This window comes from Salarias fasciatus, chromosome 23 (genome assembly GCF_902148845.1).
Source record: "Salarias fasciatus chromosome 23, fSalaFa1.1, whole genome shotgun sequence".
NCBI classification, from domain to species: domain Eukaryota; kingdom Metazoa; phylum Chordata; class Actinopteri; order Blenniiformes; family Blenniidae; genus Salarias; species Salarias fasciatus.
The window spans coordinates 17147507-17171086 of NC_043766.1; the positions used below are offsets into that span (position 1 = coordinate 17147507).

Sequence of the window (23580 nt, forward strand, 5' to 3'; positions counted from 1 at the left end):
ATCTCATGAGATAACACACATTTTGAAAACAAGAACGACAGCAGCATGCTCGCCTCGCGCTCTTGAGCCACACCTTCTGTACTGGACTCAAAATGTATCAAAGTCTTGTCAGAAACCAGCACACTTTCGCCCCCCGTGTGGCAGTCAGTGTTATTCCCGGTGATAACAGCAACCTTACACCTCTCCATGCCCTTCCTGTCTTATCTACTGGACACATCAGACAGGCCTTCAGGCCACCCACTCACTGTCAGCCTGCAGCACTAACCGGATACTTATTGTGAAACATGACAACAACACAATCTACGTTACGCAACACAAGCGGGGCCAGGGTGCAGCTCACCTCTGCCCAGAATGATCTTCAAGACACACCAAGGGTACACAAACAAGACCTTTTCACATGGCCGTATTTTTCACACTGCAGGTAACACGCCGCAGGTTCGTGGAAATTAGGTCTTTCTCCTGGCACAGCAGTTGAGCACATATGTTACATCTCCTGTTGGGGGGGAAACTTTCCTCATACAAAGAAATGTTCGTGGGCCATGGGGGGAAGCGGTCAAAAGAGCTGGAAGCTCCCCCTGCAAAATGGAGCCTTGTTTTTCAAGTGACAGAAATGAGACGGGAAAGAGGTGGTGGTGGCGGGGGTCATCAGGGGGCGGATGAGGAAAAGACAAGGAGGAGGAGGGAGGAAGACTAGTCAGAGGTTGGCTCTGAGAGCCACTGTCTTCAAAATAATGAGCCATCTCCTCCCTCTCCTCCCAGGTTTGGTAGCAGGGGGACACAGGAGCAGCAATGTGAGTGTATGGGGAGGGAAGGGGTGGTGAGGAGGGTGAGGCTGAGCCAGAAAGGGAAAAGGGGTCGCGGGCAAAAGAAGAGAAGAAGGGGGTTGAAAGGGGGCAGAGAAAACTGGTGGGAGGGGGTGAAAGTGGTGTAACCTGAGCCCAGACAGGAACGCAGAATGACGTAAGGGACCTACAGGACGGTTGGTGATCACATGCATGAATGGAGGCCCGCTATGGACCGATCTTACATGACAAGCAAGACGCACACGCTGAGCCTCTCCTGGGGGGAGGAACAAACACGGCAACAAGCGGTTTTCCCCTAACACATTGAAACTCCCAAACTAAGCCTTTGTTTAGGTTTGTGGTGCACGATTAAGAGACAAAAATCCAGAAAATGAAAACTGTATAGAGAAATACAGAAACAGCTGCTGCACACTTTGTTCATTTGTATTAAATTGAATTAAAAGAAACTGTTTAATAATTCATCAGAGGGGAGAAAGACTGCGATGTGAACTTCTACATGAACTGATTAACTCTCAGCTGGAGCATCAGGTGTAATATAAAAGAAGACAAACTGTCAGACATGGTCTAGGCAGGAGGTCTGTTGGACAATGACCGTGATCCCCCCTATCGGCCACCCTGCCACTGCGGACCACCCGTAAGCAGACAGCATTGTGCTCTCCCTGGATATAAGGGATCTCTTAATTACAATAACAACCCAATCAGCAGCTAATGAGGCCGGGTGGGGGTGTGCAATAACAGAGCACAGACAAGAACGCACTGTACCATACTGTCATACTGTAGACCTCTATAGGAGAAATGTGGGCCATCCACCCGCCTTCTCGGTCTGTTTGACACTTAATTTGGCAGCAGGAATGAGGAGGGAAGGAGAGAAACGAGGAGGAAGAAGAGGAGGAGGAAGAGGAGGAGGAGGAGGAGGAGGAGGAGGAAGGTGTACAGAGGGGGTGTCAGGCAAACAGAAACAGCAGAAACAAACAAACTCAGGATTTGGAACAGGGTGGACAAGTTTAGGTGTTCCAAACAAGAATATAACAATAACCTGAAAGTTTATAATTTGGTGATGTAGTATTAAGTAGTCTCAATATTTGTCACTGTGCTGCATCTTGAATAGTTACGATATTTTCAAAAAGTGTCTCGCATATTTTGTACAAGACCGAAATGGTTTTCTGCTACTAACAAAACAGCGTTGCCCTACTATTTTACCAAAGAAATGCTACTGATGCTGTATGGCTAACAGAGTTCAAAATACTTATCCAATATGTGCAAATCATTCATTTTTATTTGTTTCTATTTAAATGTTAGTCTCTCATTACATCAAATCAAGATGACTGTTAAGAGCATGTTGTGGTCAAACTGCTTTTGTAATTATTATAATTATAGTGTTCATAAATCAGGTGCTTCTCAGCTCTCAGGAGAACTACTGTGATGGCTTGTGATGGCTTCTTGTCAATCCATAAGTTTATTACACTTCTTCTACGCAGTCCTTTGGCCTAATATAGCTGATTACTTTAGAATAAGATTGCTGCAAGTGAGATATGTGCCTATGTTGAGTAACAGTGATGATAGTGCCCTTTTTTCCACACCTAATAGATGAAAAAATGGACAAAACCCCAGAAGATAAAAAAGGCAACAATAACAATAATAATAATAGTAATAATAATAATAATAATAATAATAATAATAATAATAATAATAATAATAATAATTGCAGCTAGTGTTTCCATTCTTTAAAAATACATCCAAACATAATTGTTGTTGGTCAACCTACAAAAACTTCTGTAAAACTTGTTAAAATACTATATTCAGTCCAGTTATAATGGTGTGATTGTATGATGACAAAAAAAATATCTGCTTAAGACAAATTGTGATGGTTTTAAAAATTTGAATATCTAGATTTAGATCTGGGCCTTTTATTATGTCATCATTTATTTCCATTTATGTTTTTCAAGTATTTTTCTCTGCTCAGTGGACTTGGCTGAAAAAAATGGGGGTATATTATTTTAAAAAATTTAGAAAAAACAGAATCCAATAGAAAGGGCAGTATTTGATAGTTTTTTGTTTTTTTTTGACTGTTAAATGATAATGAGGTAGATTTAATCTGTACTCATCATGTTGTATCTCTTGCAAACAATGCTCAATTTCTACATAAAACTACTTTTGTTCAGCTGCTTTTATTCACACACAAAAAATATAGAGGCAAAATCACGTGAACCAAAAATGAAATGTAGGCAACAGGTACAAGTAAAATCTGCATAACTACAGCAAGTGTGAGGATTGTATGGCAATGCTGTGTGTGTGTGTGTGTGTGTGTGTGTGTGTGTGTGTGTGTGTGTGTGTGTGTGTGTGTGTGTGTGTGTGTGTGTGTGTGTGTGTGTGTGTGTGTGTGTGTGTGTGTGTGTGTACAAACCAATTTTTCCTGATTTCGATGTTGTACAAGAGTGTAACTTGAAACTAAGCTGTCAAAATTGCTCAGTACCAACAAAATCATGACAAATTCCAGCACTTTTACTCTACTTGGCAACCAAGCAGACTCTGGTTTTAAGGTGAAAAGCAGATGAATTCTGGTATCAGCTTCACATGGGCCCCAGTCTGAAGGAACTGTTAATGCTCCATGGAAAGAATCCAGACACAGTGTAAAGAAGCTACATGGAGTTAACTTAAAAAACAGACTGCACTTTCAGATTTCACTGTACAATTAAACTTATGACAGTTTGATCAAGGAAAACTGTCCAAACCTCCTTCTTTTAAAGCCTTCTTCAGGGACATGTAGAAATGTTCCCTATATTGGTTTAAATTCATGTACACTGGCTGTTTGCAGTGTATGTACATATATATATATATATATATATATATATATATATATATATATATATATAGACATATATACATACATATATACACACACACACCATCAAAGAAATAGCTAAAATAGCAAAAACGCTAACCTATTTCAGTTAGTTCCTAGTTATCGCCCATCTCATCTTCACCTCACCTGTCATGTCAAATATGGAGCAGAATTATTTCACCATTACTACAGGTCAGAAATTATCCGAGTGTGACGAGTGCAACTGAGATCATACCGATGTATCTTTGACTGAAACTGCCATCTCCACTATTCAGTGAGCACCCACAGCTGCAACCTCCGTTATAGTGTAGCTACAATTTCAGGGAGATTCTTCTCTTATTTTTAGAGTTGTGCTCCCTGCAGAGAATTTAATATGCATCATCTAACAGTAGCTGGCTGGCAATGAGAAAGTGCATCATGGTGGCACTTTTAGAAGGTGAGAGTGGAGCCCCCTATGGCCTGCAGAACGAGCCGCCACTGTGCCTTTCAGTGCGTAGCAGAGGGCAGCCGCACATTAACTTAGCGTGAAACCAGACCTGTCTAGCATGAAACCAGGTGGCAGCTAACTCTGGACTGTGAGAAGTTTCCTCTCTCTGTCAGCTTAGGCACATGTTGCCTCTGATGAGGTGATCTGCTGATTATAGATTTGTCAACAGCTCAGTTGCTGAACAAACCCCAGGAGAGAGAATGTGCAGCCATGGTGCCAAGTGGACTGCCAGTGGAAAAATGCATTTGTTTGTTAATATAACTGTGGAAAGTACTGAGAAGTAAAGCCAGCTCCCTGTGCACCCACTGCCAAGATGTGGCTTCTACAGTGAAAAATTATGCAGTGAAATTACAAGACAAGCATTTCGATTAACATGTGCTGACATGTACCTCTAAAACAAAGAGTTCGGGACCAAAATAACACTGCACAGGCCAGGAAAGATACAGAGAGGGCAGTCTGAAGAATGGAAAAGAGTTCAGTGCCGTCAAGTTAAAACACATGACAATACTTATTTTTGTATTCTTACAATGCAGACGTGATGCAGTGAGCAAGCATAGCTAACATATGCACTGTCCTGTACTTCCACATTTTTTTCAGGACATCAGATAAAGGTGGTGGAGGGGAGGGGGTGACAGATTGGGGAGTGTGGGTTGAAGCACCTGTTCCTTCATTGCCTCAGCTTCCCATTGAGGAGCATGGCAAACGGAGCCGGCCCAAGCCTATTTATATACAACGCAGAGTCCCGTTACAGCTGTGGCACTAGGCCAGGTTGTGGCCGATTGAAGCGGGTAGAAGGGAGCTCCATGCAGGACCTGTACTGTCAGAAGCTCGCCAAGAGAAGAGCGAGGCCTGAATCAGATCACAATGGTGACTTTGGCTTGCTTCCCTTGTCTCTACCGTTCAACACTGGCAAAAGAAAGAGAAGTGGAGGGCCGGCAGGAGAAGAGAGGGATCGGCACCAACAAGGGACAAAAAGAAACAGAATGACAGAGGGGGGGAGGTGCTTTGTCACTGTCATTTGTTTTTAACAACAATGACTCACAATACTTCCAATGAGCTGCTGGGTTCGACCTTGGACTCAAGGCTGCTGGGAGGGAGGAAGTGAAAGACAGGTGTAGAGTAGAAGCCGAGTGGAGAAGAGAGTGCAGGAAACACGCTCTTCCTGATATGTTCTCATAACGACAGGTTAACTGTTAGGAACCAAACATTAGGATCTATTCTAGGGATGCACGATATTGGATTTTTGCCGATATCCGATATGCCGACAAATCGAAACCCCCTTTTGGTCGATACCAATAATCACAAGGTTTTTTTTTTTTCACTGTAAAGAAAGCTAAGTCTCTCCTGTACTGGAATTTACATGTTACTCTTATTGTGACAGTCTTATTTGTTTAAGAAACACAAATAAAACAAGACAAAAAACATTTGATTTTACCATACATAAGAAATGTAAATTTTTTCCAAACTCAAGACATTCAGTGTTGAAATACAGAAAAATAATTTCTTTTGATCACATGAACTTTAAATGTACAATGCATAATTGCATATTTAAACATAACCAAGTTGCATTTGACTGTAGAGCTACTGTAACAACCTGGTGACAGACACAGAGCTCTGCAGTGCAAATAAACAAAGTGTTACATTTTATTTAAGGAGCATTTTCAGATGGAAAACAATAATAATCCTAACTGAACAGCTGACTTGCAGGGTGTTTCCCTGAAATAATACTAACAAAGTGCTTTAACAAAAAACAAGCAGTGCAAAAATTTAAACTAGCTAGCTCAGACCTAAAATGCCAGTCCATTTCAGTATGAGGAATGAGGATAAAGAACAAAACCTTTTCAATTATTTTTTTTTTTCCTGTTTTTGGAGCACTATGGATGTCACCGCGCGCACCCAATTACTACGTCACCTTATCGGCTGTGCCGATATGAAATTTTCATATCTGCAGATACCGATAAACGTGTTTTTAAGCTTTTATCAGCCGATACCGATATTGTGCCGATAATATCGTGCATCCCTAATCTATTCGCCACCGACCAACACAAAATCCTAACTTTACCAAGACACACTCTTGATAGCAAAACGTGACTCACATATCAGATGGATATGAGTGAGATTTAAGGTAATTTCAGTTGCCACATGACACTCAAGTAACAGAACAAAGTGTTAAAGGATTGGATGAGTCAGATGTGATTTATCCCGCAACTCTGAGGATTGACCACTCTACTGTATTTTCCAAATTCCTTTGCAGTATACTGTAAAAGCATGAAGGGTTTTGAAAAAACTGAATTAATTAAAAAGCAGAAACAAACCATAGCCTGTTTCATATCACTGAAGCATTAACAAGAGCATATAGGAAGCAACATGTAAAAACATATATATATATATATATATATATATATATATATATATATATTTTTTTTTTTTTTTTTTTTTTTTTTTTTTTTTTTTTCCCACCCACCACAATTGCAGCCATAATCAATTGCGGCATCTTGCTTAAAAATAATTACAGAGCTGGTAATACATAACCTAAAAAAAAGAAATTCAGAAAAAAATATTCTGGCCACACCTTCCTAAACAGCTGAACCAGGTGGCGCTCCTAACAAATGAAAAACATGTTTGGGGGGAGCCGCATTCCTGACATAGTCGAAGCATTTTGGAACAAACAGACAACTCAGAAACAGGAGCAAGTAATCAACTGCAGCCTTGACTTGACTGTGTGAAGATACAGTGCGAAATGACAGACAACACACACACACAACTCACAAAGTGAGTAATACAAAAAACATCTGATGTTCTTTTTCATCTTCCCACGTTAGCGAGTGGAACAGTGCGGCGTCTTGGTGTGGTAAGCCTCGGCCTGAGAAGGAGGCAGCATGGGCCCAGTTGCCCTGCTTGACTTGCAGCCACACGGCAGCAGCTGCTGGGACCGGCCCCACCAACGCTCTGACCCACAAACCAGAGCTACACATGAGGCAGGAGGAGCCATGCCTGCCTGGCGGTTCTGCCAAATCTGTTTCTCCCATCCTATGCAACATTTCTAATTCTTCCAAGTTGGCCTGGCTCCCTGTCTGTGCTGATGCTACATTTCCAACGTGATGTTATTTCCTTTGGTACAGTAGTTTGTCCTTAAAACCATTCACCATCAAGAACAAGGTATATTCGCACAGATAAAGAAACAGTACAGTGATGAATGGAAAACCCACAACAACTGTGGCTCACCTCAATAAAACCTTTGAGCAAGTTTTGATTTCATTGTCTCACTACAACAGTTAAGGGATTTGGTGGAGGTGCTGCCTGTGTGGTGAATGGATGAGTAATCTCATCTCAAGAATGGCAAATCGTATCGATTTGACTGGATGGCATGCTCCCAGTATGGCTGTCAACTTCAACCGACAGCTGAAACTTAAAATTTGATGCAGGTGAAGAAATGCACCCAGATGATAAGGAAATCATTTCATTGTGACAATATTGACGTTAAACCATGACTGTTTGAAATGAACATGAGTGAGTTGTGTGAATTAAAGACTACAGGGAGAAATAAGCAGGTGAAATCACCAGTAGAAGAGTTGGGAATACAAGGCGGCAAAGGGGAAAGAAAACAGCAAAGTTTTAGGTTTAGATAAGGAGTATTCAAAGTGCAATGGAACCAGACTGAAACAGAGTGATTTCATGATTTTAAAATGGGCAAAGAGAAGCATAAGAGGGAGTAGCAGAAGATGAAGAGGTGTAGAGCAAACGGGGCCAGGTCAGTTTTAATGGCCTGTTTGTCTGCACTGTTACACCACCAGTTCTCACTGACCGCTGCAGAAAAAAACTCACATTCACACATTTACACAAACATGCAGACACACAACCTGCCGACTTCTTTCTTTCCATATCACTCTTTCCTTTGGCCTTTTCCATGGCCAAGTGTTGCACCCACAGACATTGTGCCTCCTTTCATTATAGAAGCACAAGCATGTGATGAATCTGGAGAAATCCCCACCTTTGAGCACCAGGTTCATCTCAACCTGATATACTTGCACAGGAAGCAGTAGTACCCAGAACATCGTCAATGAACACACAGAACTTGAATTTTGATTTGTATAAATCTTATGTTTGCACATTTTTACAAAATCGCTGCATAGAATCTCAGTGATTTTCAGTGGCCACCCCTCTCTGCTCTGTTGATTTTTCCATACAGGATATCCATGAGCATGCTAGGCATTTCTTGGAGGGAGTGCTGACGTCATGTTAAACATTCATAAGGCCCCCCAGTCAACAAATCACTCACTGTTACCTAGCCTCTGACAGACAGGTCCCTGGAGTTGAGGGTCTGTGGCCACAATGGTATTGTAAAATTACTTCCATTCATTACGCTGTCATTTAACAGCGAGGCATAATTCAATATGGGTCTCCTTTAACTGTAACAGAATTAGGTAAGCCTGGTGCAGGTCCATAAACAGGGTGCAAGCGCTTCATCTCTGTGTACCTTCTCACAATGCCTTGGCTTCAGTTTCTCTCTCTCTGTGTTTCTCCCTAATGGATCCCACAAAATTAGCTTTGCCACAATGGGACACACTTTTCACTCCAGTAAATCGTTATGTGTCCGTTTCCTTCAACATGAATGACACCTAATAGTGAGAGGGACCATGTTAAAGCAGAAGAGGGCCCATGATGCAGACAGACATATGTATCTACAACTATCTCGTGACATTAGGTGAACCTGGGTACGACCTGGATGAGTCAAAGCTTAATGTTTTCCTATAACCGATGTTTACATCTGTAATTTGATGGAGGGCATGAATGTGGATGGGGCCCAAATAATATAAAGGTACTGAGACTGACTTCATCTGCATCCAAGTCAGAAAGGAAAGACTCTAAAGTGTGTTGAGGGGGACCGATGAACAGCATTTCATCCTAAGAAAATGAAAAGCTGACCCTGACTGGTTGTACCGCGCATCCTACTGGTGTGTGTATGTTCACTGTCCAACAAAATTCAGCTCGTCATCAATCCATTCATGTTCTATACTACTTAATCACCAGCCCTGCAGTCAATCCCAGTTCAGTCAGGGCAAAGGCAGGATCTACTTCCAATGGGTCTCAAGTCCAGAGGCATGACATGAGGTACTCATTTGTTTGGTACCCTGGGCTATCTATGGTCTTCCTGAGAGCCTGTCATCTCCACATGGGGGAAGTTTACTGTGGTTTGCACTGTAATGCTATTTGTGTGCTGAGGATTTTTTTTTTCTTTTAAAGGGCTAGACTGATACGTGTTTTCTCGTTTTTAAAGTCCATGACTGCTATTTTTAGGAGTGAAGTTATTGGTTTGTTACAGAAAACCTTTACTTTAAATGATTTCTTGTGGAAAGCTGCTGTATACACTGATGCTATAAGAAGCTCATGACAAGGTGCTGCTATGGCTAAGATTGACAAGCATGACAGGCTTGTGTACAACACCTGTGGGTGTCTTCATAGTAATCATTTGCCATGAAAAATTGATGAGCCATTTGTATTTCCGACTGGAAATAATGTGTCACTCCAGCTTACACGGTCAGATTGGTAAACAGTCTAGATTTGATTGCATGAGGACAGGCAGTTTAAGTAGTAATAATAATAATAATAATAATAATAATAATAATAATAGACACCATTAGATTGGATTATGACTTTTTTGGATTAATACACGATGGTGTGCCATATATCTCATTTTATAATTTCATTTCAAACAATATCTTAAAAAAAGGCCTCAGCCTACCATGCAATATGCAAGTATAGCGAGTATAGGGTGAAAGCAAGAATCTATCAGGGATAATCAAATTTCATTAAAAGAGAATAAAATATATGGAGTGGATTTGTTTTCACAGCATCAAATAAAAAATAAGTCTTGTCTCCACCATGTTCTAATGTAATTTAGTGTGAGCAGCTTGTTTAGCAGCAGCAGCAGCCGCAAACACTCAGCCTGTACAACCAAGAGGCATTTGAGGACAGTTCTAAGTGCTGGTCATCTGTGTTTCATAAAAACTCTGAGCCCAGTATACAATGATTGTAGTTATGCATGTAAAAAGAGAGAAACAGACTCAGTTGTCTAAAAATATGCTTCTGGTTGTGGCTTTGGTCTCAAAAAAAAAAAAAAAAAAAACAACAACATAGGAATTCAACAGTAACAGCTAAATTTATAGAAGAGCTAAATCTGAATTACTACTATGAGTCAGGAGAGGAACTATTAGAGCAGCGTCGTCTTGATATTCAAGACACTAAATGAGTCATGATTTTTTTTCTTTAATTGGTGAATGAGAATAAACACCTTACCAAGATTCCCATCACACAAAGTGCAAAATTTAATAATGACTTTTAATAATTGCAATAATTACATTTGATGAAAACAAATTCTTATTTTAAAGTACCATTTATTGCATCAATTTAAACTTTGTCCTGAAAAAAGCAAAAAAATATGATATTAGTACTTCGGGACGATATTGCTCATCAGGGTTGGGAGGGTTACTTTTAAATTGTAATCTGGTACAATTACAAGTTACTTGTCAAAAATGTAATCAGTAACTTACTTTAATTACTTCAATTAAAAAGTAATGTACCAGATTACTTTTAGTTACTTTTAGATTACTTCACCAGCAAACATAAAATAAATACATAGACAAATACAAATACAAGGTGTCATCCTCACAGTGTATTGAAAACTCCACACGGTAAACTCTAAATCCTCTGAGTGTTATGAACTCTGCTGAACTCTGTGTGCTCAGCCTCAATTAATACCAACAACATGACATCCTCTAAACCTACTGAGAATCTGACTTTCTTTCTTTCTGACTCAGGACCATCAGTTCAGGCTGTGTTCCTCTAGTAGTTCTACAGTCCAGCAGCACCAGGAGCCACATTGACAGTGTTAACACACATTTATATTATATACTCAATCTGCTGTGTGGCTGTACTGCTGTAGTGAGGAGCAGTATTTTGTGTTCAGGTCGGCCATGCACAGTATTTTTTCAAGAGATCAGAGTTGATTCATTCCTCAATGACAGAAGGAAACATGCAGTCTCTAATAAATCCTCCATGCAGGCTGAAGATATTATTGCCTCCATCAGATTCTTCTGAGTTCAGCCTGGTGAGGCTGTGGTTCTCAGCAGCAGGTTACTGACAGGTTAGCAGGCTAATAACACTTTAGCTTCACTGTGAGTTCAGTTGTATCATACCTGTAGATGTGTCTTCAGGTTTGATGAGTTCCTGGATGTTGAGAGCATTTTCACAGCTGGAGGCAGAATTTACATTGTACAGAGAAGTTCTGGGCCTAATCTGACTTAAATACAAAATGTCAACGTTTCCAGCCAAAGAATGAGATTCTCTCCCTGGGAGCAGCCATGACTCCAGCAGCAGGTGGTAAAATTCAAGGCAATGCGGGTTGTTTAATTCTCGGCTAAACATATCAGTGGAGCGGGAGGCTGCTTCAAGACAGCGGTCGATGCGGCGTCTATCATTTATAGATCTACGGTGTCTATTGTTTATAGATCTATGATGTGGCGGTTTGTGCTGTAAAGTGCTGTAAAGTGCCGTAAAGTGTCACAATGTGTGTATAGGCGCGTATGTCTGTTGTTGCTGGTATATTCCGTCTGATTTTCAAAAGTAATCCTGCTCAGTAATCCGTGTTTTTATCAGAAGTACCTGTAACGAGATTACATATTTTTTGCATGTACTGTAATGGATTACAGTTACATTTTTTTTGTATCCTGATTATGTAACGCCGTTACATGTAATCCGTTACTCCCCAACCCTGTTGCTCATTTATATTGGAACCTTATCTAGGGACTAAAATATAAGCCACAGATATATTTTCAATGACAATAAACACAATCCCTGAACAGACACTTAAGCAATTACAGATGACGATAGGTTATGAGTAAAATACAGACCAGAAGTGACTTCCAAATAAAAGGTGGTGGGGGATCACTGTAGCCTGCTGCTAGCACAGCTAGTGCTGTCACCATAGAAACCCATCGCAGTCTGGCTCATCAGAACAAAACCAGAGTGCACCCCCCGGTTGGCGCGCACACAAACACACACACACACACACACACACACACACACACACACACACACACACACACACACACACACACACACACACACACACACACACACACACTAAATGCACATGACACATACAGGCACGAGTGCTCATAAAAGGACATCCAAACAAATAAAGACACAGACAGATGCAGCGCAGCAAACTAAACATAATAAGTGAGAGCCATGTGACTGGGTGCTGTTGTCCACCATGTGCAGGTGTACATGCGAAGCATTACTTAAGCCCAGCTGGAGCAAGCAGGCTTAATAAGAGAGGAGAAAACAACATCGAGGGGGAGACAGAGGTGTCAAATGGATGGTGTTCACACGTTTAAGAGGTTTGAAAGAGGAGGATTTCCCACACCATAGACTGGGATTAGCAGGTGTGTGTGTGTGTGTGTGTGTGTGTGTGTGTAAGATCGGTTCGCAGGCTGTGCGCATCTGCAGTGTGAAAGAAAAACAAATCACTGGATGACAGTGAACCCTCTTACCCCTGAACATACAAGAAAATGAAGGGAGGGAGGGTTGGAGGAGGAATGCAGGGCAGATACTGAGAGACAAGAAGCTCGAGTGGGAAGAGAGATCAAGAAGCACTGCAATGAAATAAAGAGTTGCAAGAAATGGGCACACGAGGGATAAAGGGGGCAGAATTTTATAGTTTTAAAGACTAAATTTAAGTTTTGAAGAAAAAAATAATGCCATCTGCCACATTTGTGTTGAAAAAGTTAATAAGTCTGATAAGATAAAAAGACAAATCTTGTAAATGTGCAATGCTGGTCTGTGTTTTGTGGTATAATTAACCGCTGAGAGAATCGTTGGGCTGTGTGTCAAATGGTCACTCCTCAATCATATGACTGTTCTCAAAATAAACTTAACCCATCAGGTTCATTGAAGGCAGCCTCTTGAGCCGAGCTATCACACACTCACGCATGCCGTGTCCTGACGTACTCAGACATATGATACAGATACAAAGAGGGTGTGTAACTAATGCACTAAGTTCCACAAATAGTGTTTTGCAAAAAGTATAGATGTTCCAAGTGATTTTCCCTGACAATTCAGCCAGTGAACTTGATATAAATAAATCGCATTGTGTTTTCAGAGGACTATACATGCACACATTGTTTTTAAGTTCCATGCAGGGTTACTCAACCTTCTGCCGGGTCTTTTTTGCAGCCTTGTTACATTAAAGCTGGGAAACTAGGAGGCTACTTGTTTCCTTTACCATTTAATTTTGACGACCGTCAGAGAGGAGGGAGTGGAGGAGGAGTCAAAGAGGAAACTCTTAAAGTGCTGCTGGAGCATCAGTGTCCAATAGGCTGTCTGCTGGTTCTGTCAAACAAGTGTCTCATGTATATATATATATTTTAGTGCTGGGCAACAATTAAATGTCTTAATCGTGATTAATCGCATAATTTTTCAGCGATTAATCTCAATTAATCGCGTCATGCGCAAAATACAATAATGAATTCAAAGTCCTCTGTAATGATCATCCTGCCCCTAGCCGGGGACAGGAACATTGGGGACAGGGACTTTTTTTTTTTTTTTTTGCAAGAAGCATAATTTTACAATAATAATATTAAAATTCATCAAATATGATTTATAATAACGTAAAATACCAAGTCTTTACCAAGATTGTCACCCCCCGACCCCAACACACACAGACACAGACACAGACACAGACACAGACACAGACACAGACACACACACACACACACACACACACACACACACACACACACACACACACACACACACAAGCAAGAGCAGAGCAGATCCGCACACTTATTCAGGCTTATTCAAGAGCACACTTCCTCAAACTTCATTCTCTCTCTGACCCTCAGACAGTGAAGACAGGATACATTCAGTCAAGCCGAATTGTGCCTCATTTAGCCAGATTGTCTGTTGAAGGGAAATTTATTTTATTTTACATGTTTTCAGCGCCTGAAGACTGTCCAGTGGGCAGAAACGTTCTGCCGGCAAAAGACGCGATTTCAGTTTCACTTTCATTTTTGTCAAATTTGCGCTCCTTATACCAGTTTGTGTCTTATACCAGCAGTTTCCTCGCGATTTTTCTGATAATTCGGCCGAGTTCATTATGGAAAATAATGAGGAATTGACTGTGTTTCACCGCAGAAAGCACCGCAGCTGTGTGTGCTTTTTTGACTCAGCTGGAGTGCAGTGTGTGTGTGTGTAGCAGTGCGTTAACGCTTTAATAACGCGTTAACGTACCTAGTCCTTATATATTTATATCTTTTTTTTGTTTGTTTTTTAATGGATTTTTTTTAATAAGTCTCTGTCTTTATAGTTACAGATGCATTTATCTACTTCAAGGGGGCCCTCAGATTTCAAAGCAACTTATGAGCAACTGATGAGCAGAAATAAGGTCCAGAGTCACAAATAATGAAATAATGCAAACACCTGAGTTTATAAAGCTTTCTATTACACAGAGTGACAACAACTGGGTTGTATGTAGTTGTGTATAAAATAAAAGCAAACAACAAACTCAACAGCAGCTAGTTTAAAATCATATCCTTTACCACCTTCTGATGCCAGATTCTTCTAAAAGGTCATCAGTGTTTTCTGATCCAGGTTTCAAAGAGACTTCCTTATGCTAAAGCTACAAGATTCTTTGACTTTGCTCACTGATGACTGTTTATCACTAATACGGTTGCAGCTGTCAATTCTTCTTGAAGTCGAATCGAATATCCTACCAACTATTTCAGCGATTAATTAAGTGATCGGATAATATACACATCGCACAACATTCTCCTCTGTTTTAAGTTGGAAATGATCCCATACGAGACATCTTCTTTGCCATTTGTGGACGCTCTCTTCACTCTGCCATAGGGCCAACTTTTTTAACTTTCAATCACGTGTATCACTGTTTACAGTCCATGTAGAACATGGTCCCCAGGGCAGAACACAAGTAATTACTAACCAAATACTCAAAGCAAAGAAATTTCCTTGAGTACCTTTTGTAATCAAATTACTCTATTTCTTCGAGCAATCGTTGCACCTCTAATCACTGATATAATTTCTTACATATTAAAAGAATGAATGAGCAGCCAACCCCATACAAAAGTGACATAAGAGATTGTCTAAATATGTCTTAACATCTCCAGTTTTTTTTGATAATCCAAAAACCTTGTTTATTTTCAAAATGTTAGACTCTTTACAGTTACAGTCAAACCAAGGTAGGCATCTTTAACCTACTCCACTTTGGACAGCATCAGCTCCAAAACACAATGCAAAAGGAAGTAAAAGAACATGGAGACAGATTCTGACAATTTGTGTTTCTGCCAGCAAAATCCCCCCAAAAGATCCCATTCCTGATCCCAGCATTACAGAGTTGGCTCAACTTGGATTTTGCAGCGTGAAGTCACCAACGGTTAAAATAGGGCAGACCCAAACAGCAACAAGGACTATCAAATCAGATTGTTGCAGCATGGCGTAACGGCGCTCTGTGTATGTGTGTGATCCCTGCACCCCATCCTAACCCCTCCCAGCTACGCCACATTTCTATGCAGTGAGCGCTGGTTTACATAAACAGTCATAGTTCTCTATCTAGGAATGGGAGTCGGAGAGGAGGACATCAGCTAAGCAGCGCTTTTAAGAACGACATCCCTGCCTGTGTCAAAACTGACAAGCAAATCATACTGTGTTGGGTAAAGAGACGTCATGTGACCAAAGTGACCAGTAAGAATAGTTTTTACCTCTTAATCTTTGAACAGCTACTACAAAAATATCTTGTTTTCGTTACACTTCCTTCCAGTCATCAAAAAAACAACTTACACCTATTTTCTTGTTTAATCTCATCAGGGCTGGGTCTGGAGGCTGGAGTCCAAATGAAAGGCATCACAGGATTACTACTGCAACAACACATCATCAGTAGGGTAAAACTAACCTGTCTCACCACGGCTGTCTCTCATTATTGTAAGTATGAAATTCATGTAAAATCAAACCCTCAGTAGGTATTTGCTGTAATTAAAATGTTACAGCTGTTTTAAACCCATCTGCCTGACATCGAGCATGAAATCATCCGTGAAAAAAAATCTCACGAAAAATATTGACGACACTGCTTTGAAAACCAGAGAATAAGACAGTATAGCAGTCTGGTGTTCAAACTGTTATAAATCCTCTCTCATTCTGTCACCTCACTCATCACTTTATTATTTTCCAATGTACTTTTTGTGCTAGCATATTTATTCTTCATATATTTCACGATTGATAATTTTGCATCTCTATAATATGTTAAAATCCTTTATAGACTTGGTTTTATTCAATACAAAACAACAGCAGGTAATGATTATAAAACAGTTTACATTGCACAAAAATCAACCCTTTCAAACTGGTATCAACTTTGCAGATGAAGCAATCAAATGAATAACACTGTAAGATTAACAGCTCATTTTACCTCGTTACATGATGTAAAGCCATGAGATACACTAAATAATGATTTTCCTGAAAACATCAGGAATTAACAAATAAAAGGCTTCATTTATTTCACTCTGTGTATGAAAACATCTTAACTAAATGGAAGTTTCACTTTAAATAAAATATTGGAAAAATTGATTCCAATTATATAGATCTATTCATATTATCAGGACTCAATTTTCCAATAACTGTCTTGGACTTAGTCCCATTGGCGATTCCTGCTAATCGGCAACAAGAAACGACTGTCGGTGCAAAGAACAGAAGGTCATTCACGGGCCGTTTCTTATCCTTGTTGTTCATAATTTATAATAACAGAATGGATGCCCTACAAACAAGAAAACAAATCAACTGTGTTTCTGGAAATGCAGAATGTTCCTTTTCTGTTATTTTACAAAGTCGTGTTTCCCCCAACTGGTTTTCAATAAAATGAAAAACGGGTGGCCCTGTTGTCACTGCCTTGAAACACATTTCCTGGGATTCAAGGGGGCTCCTTAGAGGGTTTGAGCAGGGAGAGGTGCATTTGTTTGGACAATCTTCCTTCAGAGATGCAGACACTTACCTGGACAAAAGAGTAAAATGCCTTCAGAGGGATATCTTTAAATACCCAACACATGCTTAAAATAAATATTAACAAAAACTTTTAAAGATTAGCCACCGCATTTGCCCTTTCAAACGCACAATGAGTAATTAACATGATGTTTAAGTGTTAACTACAATCAGTCAAAAGCAAACATACAAGGAAATGTATTTACTTCACAACCAGTCAAAATGAGCTGGAGATCAGAAGCGCAGGTTGGGTTTTTAATCCAGCTCCTGTCCCTTTTTTGAAAAGATTGCTGGGAATATGGACACATATGCACAAGAGCAAACAACGAGGAAAAAAAATGTAATGGTAAGTTCGGAGAAGTTAAAAGGGATACTTAGAGAGATAAGAGCAGAGGAGGAAGCACTTAGGAAAGGCACCCAACAGTTAATTTCCTTTAGCAGTACATATTGCCTTCCTGGCCAACACTCAGAACGCAATACACAGCTGGTGGAGCCTCAGTTCATGACCCCCATTGTCTGCTGCCTCTGTGAACATGGCCTACCCAAACATACAATGACAATTTACAATCAGCAGAGGGGCTGTATTGCGAAAGGCACGAGTCTGTGTGTAGTCTATCAAATGTACAGTACAGGCTGTTCTTATGACAATTAATGAAGTGCACACATAACAGAGAAAAGCAACGCAATGACAGGTATTTTTCCTGAAACAATTCTCAACATCTTAAAACACTGAGATAGTTGGTGACTGGAAAAGAACATGGAATAAAATACCCCGGATTTTATTAAATTTATTAATTAAAAAGTTTGGTTCTGCATAGTTATTGACTTTTTAATTCCATATTCATTTTATTTTCATCTAGTTGCATTAACATCTCCATTTAAGTGTTTCCATCCAATTTCATTTAAAAAAATGCATTTATGGTTTATTCATTTATTGTTCTAATCACAGAAATTTTCCATAAATGATGTTTACTGTTGTATGCTTACATATTTGTATAACCAGCAACATCTTTCAAGATTTTGCTGTCATTCCCAAACTTCACATAAGTAGAAATAGTACAGTTAACTGGAAAAAAACAACTTGAAGATACCTCCTGAGTGTCAAGACAAAAGCGGATTGCAACTCTTTATCATTTTTCACAAAAAACAAAGAATTTATCAAATGATTGGCATAACAATTGACGACGCTTTTTGACAGCCTGATCTCCTTTTCTTTAACCCGCAGATGATACATGAGGTGACTTCAATGCACAGTCTTAAAAAACAAATAAGTTAAACACCAACTCTCGTTCTCCTCTCATCACACAAGTCAGAGATTCAACCGAAGATGGTGAGAACAGGGTGCCGGTTTAATCCGTGCTAGTCTTTGCCTCCACCTCATTTGTTGTTTTATGTATTGAGACAACTCCTAATGCCATTTGTCTCTGTGATGAATTGGATGTGTGGTAGGTCAAGGGGCCACTCAGGGCTTGGGGGCTGGTGCTAACAGGCAGCCTAGTCTTGAGCCCATCGCTCTAGTACACGCTGTTCTCGTGCGCAGCCACCTCCTCTGGACACACACAGTTGCACACAGATATAGAAAACATACATTGCCCGGACGTGGGCAGGTCAGGAGCTGAGAGATGAGATCCTGCAGACAGCACAGGGCGACAGGAATGAGAACACACACACACACACACACACACACACACACACACACACACACACACACACACACACACACACACACACACACACACACACACACACACACACACACACACACACACACACACACACACACACACACACACACACACACACACACACACCTACATGGTGGGCCACTTCAAAGGCATTCCACAACATGCACAGCATTGTAGGAAAATGCCAATGTGCACTTCAGTGAAGAGTGCCTGAGTATCCACATGAGCTGCACCAAAACTCACACACAAATGGAGATCAACTCCACTCGCCTTGATTTTTATAGCTCCACATGTTTCACCATCAGCAGAGGTGGCAGAGCAACTGCTCAGCCTGAATAAATGACACCACCCCAAACATTCGATTGGCTCTGTCAGAGTGTGAGCGACATGAGCCAATCTGTGTGACAGAGCCGGTTCAAGAATTGTAAGCAGTGTGGAAAGCATACATAACAATGCATGTACACGACTGCCAGAGCTGTACTTACAAGTCTAAGAGGAGCAAGAAGGGGGGGCAAGGCTCACAGTTGCACAACTTGTTTTTCACAAGTTGGACCAGGAGACACCTCAGCAGTTACTTCAGAAAAATGTTTATTGATAATTACGACAAGCAGTCCAGCCACAATCGTATTTTCAAGAGTGTGCTCCACAGATAGGAGCAGTACCAGTGTGACATACATCAATACTGCTTTATTTGTTTCCCATAACTGAGACAGAAATGTAATGTGGACTCAGAATGAAATATTCTAAGTATTTTGGTTGTTACCCCTGCCCCCACCCCTTTTGGCGTAAACAGCCCAAAAGTTCCAAATATGGTCACTTCCCAGCGTACTCTCGAAGCAGGAACAGTCATGACATGTACCCCACTCCCTGAGAGCAAAAGAATGAAAAAAAAAAAAAAAAAAAAAAAAAAGACAGAAGGAGGGGTACCAGCAGCCCTGTCTCATAAGACCCCCTTTCAGGGGCCTCTGCTCTGTCTGCATGTGTGACCTGTGTAAAGTAGCCAGATCATTTCTCCTGACCACTGCAAATTACCACAATTAAAGACTTTGTTTTTCTAAATATTAAAGAACCGTTGTTACTGGATGTTTTTGAGGCAAATTTGTTTTTACATTTGAACTGATCTACCTGTTGACTCCTTCTGAACTGACTTTGCGTACTGTAACACTTGGTCTACTTGTGCAACACCTCAAGTAAAAAAAAAAAAAACTATTACAAATTGCACATTGGATGAATGTAGGCCAAAGGTTAAACCACTGGCAAACATTTTAAAAGTGCTTTAATTGATTTCAGAAGAGTTCTCCTCATTCTGTTTGTACAATGAGATGTCCATTCTTTTAAAACAAGATAAGACTTAAATGGTAACTTATTATGCAGTCAAATGTTTCATCTGCTGTTTTTCTCAACCTTATTTTCAGATGTGTTAAATTAATGTTTTTTATCAAAGTTGGGTGTTGCTTAAATCACGACATAAGCACAAAAAAGGGAAATATATTTTAGGTGCTAAAAATAAGATTTTAAAATGACAAAAACACGCAAATGATACCAGCACAAAGATTACGATCAGACTATATTGACTATTATTCTTCAGTGGTAACTGTTGAAACTGTAAACTTAAAATTCTTATATCTTTTGACATCTCTGAATGGTATGGGGAATGTGTGTTTTTCTGACAGTAAAAAGGTCATCCCATGTGAGTTTAATGCACTGTCTCAACAGCAGCCTGCAATAAACGTACCATGTGTAAAAACAAAGACCTCTACTGTAAATTATAACACCACTGATATTATTAGGAACAGGGCATTACACAATTTAAAGAGAGATCATTATCTCCAGCTTTCCCTCTCTCTCTGGTAAAGCACAGTTTAGATAAGGCGGCGTTATGTTGCTATAATCAAACTCGTAATTCATTGATAAAAAAAAAAAAAACACCAGCGCGAGGAGCTGACATCCTCCGGTAAGGAAGACGCCCCGTGCTTTGGAGCAATGTAGGCTAATCCACCACTAATGAAGAGACTTCTCAGCGTCGGCGGATAACTTGTTTACATTCAGGCTGCTGCGGCGCATGAGTGTGTGTGTGTGTGTGTGTGTGTGTGTGTGTGTGTGTGTGTGTGTGTGTGTGTGTGTGTGTGTGTGTGTGTGTGTGTCGCCATGAGAGGCCTAGCTCGGCTCACACAGGGCCAATCCTGCTGCTCCCAGTTTAGACTCGCTGCAGCAGACCACCCTCGTCCAGTTAAGCGACTAATCTGGCCCTGGGGCTGAGGCATCCAGCGCAGGCCGCTAAGACTGTATCTTTAAGAGACATAGTGCGGGGCGGCGGGGATAGTCCCCAATAACACTACGGAGGAATATCAATTATTACGCGCTAACGCACGCACGCAACCACTGAAATTACCACCCCCTTAATTGGAGCCGTGCGAGGATCTGAGCATGCGCCACACCGAAGGCGAGAGTCCCGTGACTTCGACTGTCATCTTGATTGATAAAATAAAAACATTAACTTTAACAGGCTTATTTGTCAGCGCCTTTCTCCCTATGATGGTAATTTCAAACGGATAGGGAAGCAAACGCGCAAAATACACACATTGCATTCAAGCTGACACATGCAGGCATTGATGTTTATGTCGTTTTTCTGTCACTCTGTCAGACAGCTGCGAGCTCATTCAAACTTGGGGTTTACATTTTAATATGAATAAGTTAATGTCAAAAGCTGTATACCTTGAGTTTGTAGGAAAACACCAAGCACTCAATGTTTTGTGCAGCTTTGAAGAGCTATGGAGCAACGTGCATACAATGAATGTTGTGGACTTATTTTCAACATTTTCAAAAAGGCAATACTTACTTTCTCCGTTGATTAGTCCACACTGGCACACGATGCAGGTGCAGATGATAAAAAACACCACTTGGGCTCTCAGCTTCAGCGTCGACCGGCTCATTTTTACTGGAGGATGAGTCAGGTGTGTGCTCCTCTTGAATGAAGCTTCTCCAAAAAGCAAAACAAAACAATTTCGACAGAGAACTGTCTCTTCAAAAGCAAGTGAAACAAGTGTTAAAACTTGAGGTCCAAATGCTGGTATAACTCCCACCCCCCTGTAAACCGGGGGGTGGTAATAAATTTATGATTATCAGACCCGTCAAGTTTGTGAGACCTGGAAAAAAAAGCAGGCCTCTAAATAACGTGATCTTGGGTTCTGGCTACACATGTGCGAGTAAAAATCTTCATTTTCCATAAGTGAAGGCGACAGTCCACGTTCATCTGTTTGACTTTGGTGCTCGGCTGGATTCAGAGAAAAATAACGGTATTACCGTTTCTTATGTCTAATATCCCACATGCGAAAAGCTAGTTTGGAGGTCCTGTATGAAGGTCCACTGGTCCCGTGCTCATTTCTCTGCAATGCACTGCTGAGATGAGGGAAGACTCACTTTAACAACAAACTGCGAGCAGTGTTTTTTTTTTCTTTTTTTTTTTTCTGATGCACAGTGTTATAAGTCAGTGTTTTCCTCCGGTCCTCCTGCAGGCATGGGTCAAGCCGACGACGGGAGTTGGCTGCTGAGGCTTTCGCAGTCTCCGTTCAGAAGAGAAGTCCTCCAGTCTTTAATATCACCCCCTCCAGTTTTTGTCGTTATCTTGCAAACATCCTCTATTTAAGGGGGGGCAGGAGCACATCCCAGGAAACTCCTCAGAGCTGCTACGTGCAGGAAAAACGTGCCGCTTTCCTCACCGCGACCTTCCTCTGAACTCCTTCACCCCGCTGACCAGCGCGCCGCAAAACGACTCAACGGCCATAAAACGACAAACCGGAGGGAAAGCAAACAGGCGATCAAAACTTGCGGGGAGGGGTGGGTGGGTGGAGGGGGAGAGATACACGCTACTTCTCCCGGATTCCCACTGAGAGTGTAAAATACAAAAATAATGTCCGCATTTAACCTGCACGGCGCTGTGAAGTGGGAAAACTCTTCAGCACGCCGCCCGTCGCTTTTCTCAGATTAACATGAGCTGACGGGAGGAGAGAGAGAGAGAGAGAGAGAGAGAGAGAGAGAGAGAGAGAGAGAGAGAGAGAGAGAGAGAGAGAGAGAGAGAGAACAGCTAACCTTAGCTAGCTAATCCAAAACAAACGAGGTTTCCGAGTCGGTGGTACAGTGGGGCATAAAAAAGCAAAGCCCATACACGCACACACACATAAAGTGAGTATCCCGTCTCCGGTGGACAAAACGAAATGAGGTAAACAAACGTGAAAAGGCTTAAAAAGACGGGTCAAGTGTAAAAACTTGGATTCCCGTTCCGTCCAGAGATCGCTCTCCCTCAGGTTCCCCTCTTTCCGTCTCTCTTTCTGCGAGCTTCTCCACCAGTAAACAAGTCCTGCTAGTCGCCTCAGCTGGGCCACACGTGGTCTGCGGGAAAACACGGAGCCCGCTCCCGGATCCGGACTGTCTGAAGCGGCGCTCTTTGTCAAGGTGGAAGAGGGTGAGCAGCAGCGCCGTTCACCCTGCGAGACACCCCACTGAAGTTTGCAGAGCGCATAGAATTACCCTGTAAAACTACGATTAAACAGTTTTCACACAATGCATTTATACATGAAGAGTGGAAGTTCTCAAAGATACAAAATAATCTCAAACTACCATAAAGGTGAGAAAAATTATAGTTGCAAAGTTTCATTTTCATATAAAAAATAATTTACAATAAGCAATGCAAATTTACCTCAGAATGCTTTCAACTTCTAC

General features: G+C 41.0%; 1 protein-coding gene across 1 annotated transcript in view; it reads right to left on the bottom strand.

Annotated features, from left to right (window-relative positions):
* The window catches only part of insrb (insulin receptor b), an 80789-nt gene extending 57571 nt beyond the window's left edge, over window positions 1-23218 (bottom strand). The window contains exon 1 of the mRNA XM_030083355.1: window positions 21701-23218. Within this exon, the coding sequence (XP_029939215.1) occupies window positions 21701-21794 (94 nt within the window). The 5' untranslated portion in view covers window positions 21795-23218. The remainder of the gene's footprint in view (window positions 1-21700) is intronic.
* Between the last annotated feature and the right edge of the window lie 362 nt (window positions 23219-23580).